The sequence below is a fragment of the Mus pahari genome, chromosome X, assembly GCF_900095145.1.
Source record: "Mus pahari chromosome X, PAHARI_EIJ_v1.1, whole genome shotgun sequence".
NCBI lineage: Eukaryota > Metazoa > Chordata > Mammalia > Rodentia > Muridae > Mus > Mus pahari.
In genome coordinates, this window is record NC_034613.1 from 34,071,330 (window position 1) to 34,077,419 (window position 6,090).

At 39.7% G+C, this 6,090-nt stretch overlaps 2 protein-coding genes across 3 annotated transcripts in view; both read right to left on the reverse strand.

Annotated features, from left to right (window-relative positions):
* Positions 1–6,090, reverse strand: part of Tenm1 (teneurin transmembrane protein 1) — a 710,827-nt gene that overhangs the window by 322,367 nt on the left and 382,370 nt on the right. The window lies entirely within an intron of this gene.
* Positions 4,274–6,090, reverse strand: part of LOC110313671 (60S ribosomal protein L23-like) — a gene marked incomplete at its 3' end in the record, with an annotated part of 7,459 nt that continues 5,642 nt past the window's right edge. Inside the window, 2 exon segments of the mRNA XM_021188127.1 lie at positions 4,274–4,287; positions 5,789–5,978. Of these exon segments, the coding sequence (XP_021043786.1) occupies positions 4,274–4,287; positions 5,789–5,978 (204 nt within the window).

Sequence of the window (6,090 nt, forward strand, 5' to 3'; positions counted from 1 at the left end):
GTTGTGGCTTCATTGTCATTAAACTCTAAAAAGCCTTTAATTTCTTTCTTTATTTCTTCCTTGATCAAGTTATCAATGAGTAGAGTGTTTTTCATCTTCCACGTGTATGTGAGCTTTGTATTATTTATCATTTTATTGAAGATCAGCCTTAGTCTGTGGTGATCTGATAGGGTGCATGGGATTATTTCAATATTTTCATATCTGTTGAGGCCTCTTTGGTAACCGATTATATGTTCAATTTTGGAGAAGGTACCATGAGGTGCTGAGAAGGAGGTATATCTTTTTCTTTTAGGATGGAATGTTCTATAGATATGTTAAATCCATTTATTTCATAACTTCTGTTAGTTTCACTGTGTCTCTGTTTAGTTTCTGTTTCCATGATCTGTCCATTGCTGAGAGTGGGATGTTGAAGTCTCCCACTATTTTTGTGTGATGTGCAATGTATGCTCTGAGTTTTAGCAAAGTTTCTTTAATGAATGTGGATGCCCTTGCATTTGGAAAATAGATATTCACAATTAAGAGTTCAAATTGGCAAATTTGACCTTTGATGTATAAGAAGTGTCTCTCCTTATCTTTTTTGAGAACTTTAGGTTGCAAGTCGATTTTATTTGATATTTGAATGGCTACTCCAGCTTGTTTCTTGGGACCATTTTCTTGGAAATTTGTTTTCTGGCCTTTTACTCTAAGGTAGTGTCTGTCTTTGTCCCTGAGGTGGGTTTTCTGTGTGTAGCAAAAAGCTGGGTCCTGTTTACATAACCAGTCTATTAGTCTGTGTNTTTTTATTGGGGAACTGAGTCCATTGATATTAAGAGATATTAAGAAAAAGTCATTGTTGCTTTCTGTTATTTTTGTTGGTAGAGTTGGAATTCTGTTCACGTGGCTATCTTTAGGTTAGTTGAAAGATCACTTTCTTCATTTTTCTTGAGCTTAGTTTCCCTCTTTGTGTTGGAGTTTTCCCTTTACTATCCTTTGAAGGTCTGTATTTTTGGAAAGATATTGTGTAAATTTGGTTAACCTAGGTTTCTCCATCTATAGTAATTGAGAGTTTTGCTGGGTATCTTAGCCTGTGCTGGCATTTGTGTTCTCTTAGGGTCTGTATGACATCTGCCCAGCATCTTCTGGCATTCATAGTCTCTGTGGAGAAGTCAGGTGTAATTCCAATAGTCTCCCTTTATATGTTAATTGACCATTTCCCCATACTGCTTTGAATATTCTTTCTTTGTTTTGTGCATTTGGTGTTTTGATTATCATGTGACGGGAAGAATTCTTTTCTGGTCCAAACTATTTGGTGTTCTATAGGCTTCTTGTATGTTCATGGGCATCTCTTTCTTTAGGTTAGGAAGTTTTCTTCTATAATTTTGCTGAAGATATTTACTGGCCCTTTAAGTTGGAAATCTTCCTTCTTGTCTATACCTATTATCCTTAGGTTTGGCCTTCTCCTTGTGTCCTGGATTTCCTGGATATTTTGGGTTAGGATCATTTTGCATTTTCTTTTATTGTTGTGTCCATGTTTTCTATGCCATCTTCTGCACCTGAGATTCTCCCTTCTATCTCTTGTATTCTGTTGGTTATGATTGCATCAATGGCTCTTGACTTCTTTCCTAGGTTTTCTATTTCCAGAGTTGTCCCCCTTTGTGATTTCTTTATTGTTTCTACTTCCATTTTTAGATCCTAGATGGTTTTGTTCAATTCTTTCACCTTTTTGGATGTGTTCTCCTGCATTTCTTTAAGGGAGTTATTTATTTCCTTCTTATAGTCTTCCATCATCATCATGAGAAGCTACTTTAGAACCATATCTTGCTTTTCTGATATGATGGTGTATTCGGGACTTGCTATGGTTGGAGAGTTTGGTTCTGATGATGCCAAGTAACCTTGTTTTCTGTTGCTTCTGTTCTTATGCTTGCCTCCTGCCATCTGATTATCTCAAGTGCTCACTGCCCTCAATATATCTGATTGGATCCTGTCCTTCTTATAATCCCTGTTGAGTCAGAACTCCTCAGAATCCAGCTTTCTCTGTGACCCTCTGATTCCAGGATCCTGTGAACCTGATATTTTGGGTGTATCAGAGTTCTTGACAATCAAGCTTCTTCTGACACCTGAGATCCTGGTGTGACCAAGCTACTGGAATCCTGGAATCCTAAGATCCTGGACATGTTAGAGGTCCTGGAAGTGGTACCTCCTCTGGGGACCGAGGTGCTGTCAGCTGTGTTTTAAACCAAAATAGATGATCTCTGACCAGAAGGAACCAGAGCTGCTGGTTGGGCAGGGCTCCTGTGTCCCTGCTCCTGCTGCTGGCTCTAGGCACTCCCATTTGTTTTACAACAGATGTTGTGTTCCACTCAGCAGTGATCCTAAAATCCTGGGCATGCTAGGGTGCCTGGGGGGTGAGGTGGAGAGTCCTCTGGGGAGTATGGGACCATTTGCTGACCCAAGGTGGCCTGGAGCTGGAACTGACTGGAAGGCACCCGAGCCTCTGGATGGGCAGGTTTCCTGTGTCTCTGCTTCTGCTGGCACAGGCCCCTCAGGACTGTTTTGGAACAGATGCTGCATTCTACTCACCAGCGATCCTAAGATCCTGGGTGTGCTAGGGTGCCTGGGGCATGGAGAGTGCTCTGGGGACCATGGGACTGTCCTCTGAGTTCTAGTTCGTGCTGACTCAACTGGCGATTATCATGTAAAAGAGTATGAATTGATACATTCTTATCTCCTTGTACAAAGTTCAAGTCTAAGTGGATCAAGGAACTCCACATAAAACCAAAGACACTGAAACTTATAGAGGAGAAAGTGGGGGAAAGCCTCGAAGGTATGGGCACAGGGAAAAAATTCCTGAATAGTGCCTGGCAAATACAGAAACCAAAATCTTTATGTAAACAATATTATTATAACATTTTTGTTTTAACTTCAAACATTTTTGACAGAATTGGACAAAATTCAGCACCTTCTCAGTTCATTAGCTCTTAGTCTGAATTTCATTTGACAGGAAGAGGGGTGGGACATAAAAGACAAATGAGATCGTAGGTTTTAGTCCTGGATGGAAGAGAGCTAACAGGCTGAAATAACAAAGCATTACATCAGTCTTATCAGCAGTATTGCTACTAAGATAGTCTGTGATCAATTTACATATTTCCCCTAATCATTCAAATCACAAAACACATGTATACTGTAATTATTTATAAAACAGGACTATATTGTTCAGCTTTTCATGTATGCTAATAATTAGGGTTTTTTTTTTTTTGATTTTTAGGAAAATGGGTATCCCTAGCATTGGATTTTTTTTTCATTTTATCAGTTTTTAAAGTTCAGTTAATAATTCAGTTCTTATTGTTTCTTCACTGATGGGTTTTTTATTGGTTATTTAATTCATTTACATTTCAAATGTTCTCCCCCTTCCTGGTTTCCCCTTTGCAAGTCCCCTATCCCATCCCTCTTCCCCTTGCCTCTAGCAGGATGCTCCCTACCCACCCACTCCCACCTCACCGTCCTGGCATTCCCCTACACTGGGGCATCGAGCCTCCACAGGATCAAGGGTCTTTCCTTCCACTGATGTCAGATAAGGCATCCTCTGCTACATATGTGGCTGGAGCCATGGGGTTCCTCCATGTGCAATCTTCTATTTCCCTTATGAATATTGATGAAAAAATACTCAATAAAATTCTTGCTAACTTAATCCAAGAACACATCAAAACAATCATTTACCATTCATCCAGGAATGCAGGGATGGTTCAATATAAGAAAATCCATCAATGTAATCCACTATATAAACAAACTTAAAGAAAAAAATTCACATGATCATCTCATTAGATGCTGATTTTTTTTTTTATGCTTACTATTTCATTGATTTGAAGAATAAGGTTTTGCCTTTCAGCTATGAGGTGTTTATGCTGACTAATCCACAGGAAAGCCTTGGACAGGGAAAGCAAACTAAAAATATACAGAAGACAGAGAAAGCAACAAAATGAAGGGCTTGTTTGGGTTTTGTTCAATCTTGAAACAGCCTGTATTTTAGGCTCGACAAAGAAAGAATCCATTTGTTCCATTTGGCTTCCAGATACTCCCACAACCTCATATGTTTGTAAACCTTAATGAATACTATCTCTACAATATCTTACATTTTAATGCTTCTGCAAGTGTTACTATACCCTAAATAAATACCACAAACATGAAATGCTTTACTGTATTGCTCCCAGCATTAAAACTGAACACCCAGCCGGGCGTGGTGGCACACGCCTTTAATCCCAGCACTCAGGAGACAGAGGCAGGCAGATTTAGAGTTTGAGGCCAGCCTGGTCTACAAAGTGAGTTCCAGGACAGCCAGGGCTATACAGAGAAACCCTCTCTCAAAAACCAAAACACAAAAAACTGAACACCCAAAGTAACAAATGATTCAATTAGGTTCAAAAAGCAACTGACACTTTTCTTACTTAAACTTCTGAGACCACACCTTGATTATGTACGTGTGTGTGTGTGTGTGTGTGTGTGTGTGTGTGTGTGTGTGTGTGTCTGTGTGTGTGAGTGTGTGTAAAACAAAATAATTTAAAGACTTGATTTGGCTCCATGCCAGTTAGTGGGAAAATTCACAAACTCTTTGACAGCTTCAAAGCATTTAGTTCCTGAGGATCTTGTATGTAGAAGTAGGACACTGTCTCCTTTTTAAAAAAAGCCAATCTATTTAAAAATTCCTATTTTCATTCCTAGTACAGTCCTAGCTAAACCTTCTTATCTATAGGTTTGGTATCTGTTGATTAAGTAACTATGGGTAGAAAAGTCTTCAAAAGAATATTAATTGTTTTAAACATATAAAGATGTTTTTTCTTATGCCCTCTAAGCAATACATGGTAAAAACCTTACAGATACCATTTATAGTATATGAAAAGTAATGGGGGGCAGAGTCTGGAGACATGGTTATGAGTACTAATTGCTCTGCCAGAGGTCCTGAATTCAGTTCCCAGCAACCACATGGTGGCTCACAACCATCTGATAACCTCTTCTGGTGTTTCTGAAGACAGCTACAGTGTACTAATATAAATAAATATATGTTTTTTTTTAAGTAATGGAGGTATTTCATATGAAAACACTATACCACTTTATAAAGTGGCCTGGAGTATCAGCATATTTTGTTATCTTCAGAGGTAGCTTATGACCAGTTCCCTGCCTGTGAACAGTAGGACAGTACTGTTTCTGCAAGTGTTACTATACCCTAAAGAAATACCACAAACATGAAATACCTTACTGTATTGCTCCCAGCATTAAAACTGAACACCCAGCCGGGCGTGGTGGCTCATGCCTTTAATCCCAGCACTCAGGAGACAGAGGCAGACTACTTGATTCTAGTTTCCTTCCTTCCTTCCTTCCTTCCTTCCTTCCTTCCTTCCTTCCTTCCTTCCTTCCTTTTTTTTAGCAAAGACCTTTTTTTTATGCTTTCTGTCAGTAGGCTGTGCATATTTTTTAAATTAATTATTTTATTTTCTTTACATCCCAAATGTTGTCCCCCCCAACCTGGTCCCCCATCCCAGAGTTCTTCACCCATCCCCATACCCTTCACCTCTGAGTGTGTGCTCCCCCTTCCCACCCTCCAACACCCCTCCCCTACATCCCCCTTTCCTAGGGCTTCAAGTCTCTTCAGGATTAGGCTCATCCTCTCCCACTGAGGTCAGACAAAGCAATCCTCTTCTACATATGAGCCACAGGGCTCAGAGAAGCCTATGTATAAACCAAACACCTTTTGTGAATTTATTTTACAAACAAACTGGAAAATCATGCAATTCTGTCTGCATTGGATGTAATCATTGCCACAAGTCTGCACACTCCTTTGCAGCTGGACCTGTGATAGCAGTATCTTTCATCTCACCTTTATTGTTTACTGTGACCCCTATGTCATCTTCAAAACAAAGAAACACCCCATCTTTTCTTCAATGTAACTTTTGTTTTCAAATTACCACTGCTGGATGGATCTTTTCTCTTACTTCTGGTTTGCCTTTCTATTTTTTTGGGGGGGGGGTTTCGAGACAGGGTTTCTCTGTATAGCCCTGGCTGTCCTAGAACTCACTTTGTAGACCAGGCTGGCCTCGAACTCAGAAATCCGCCTGCCTC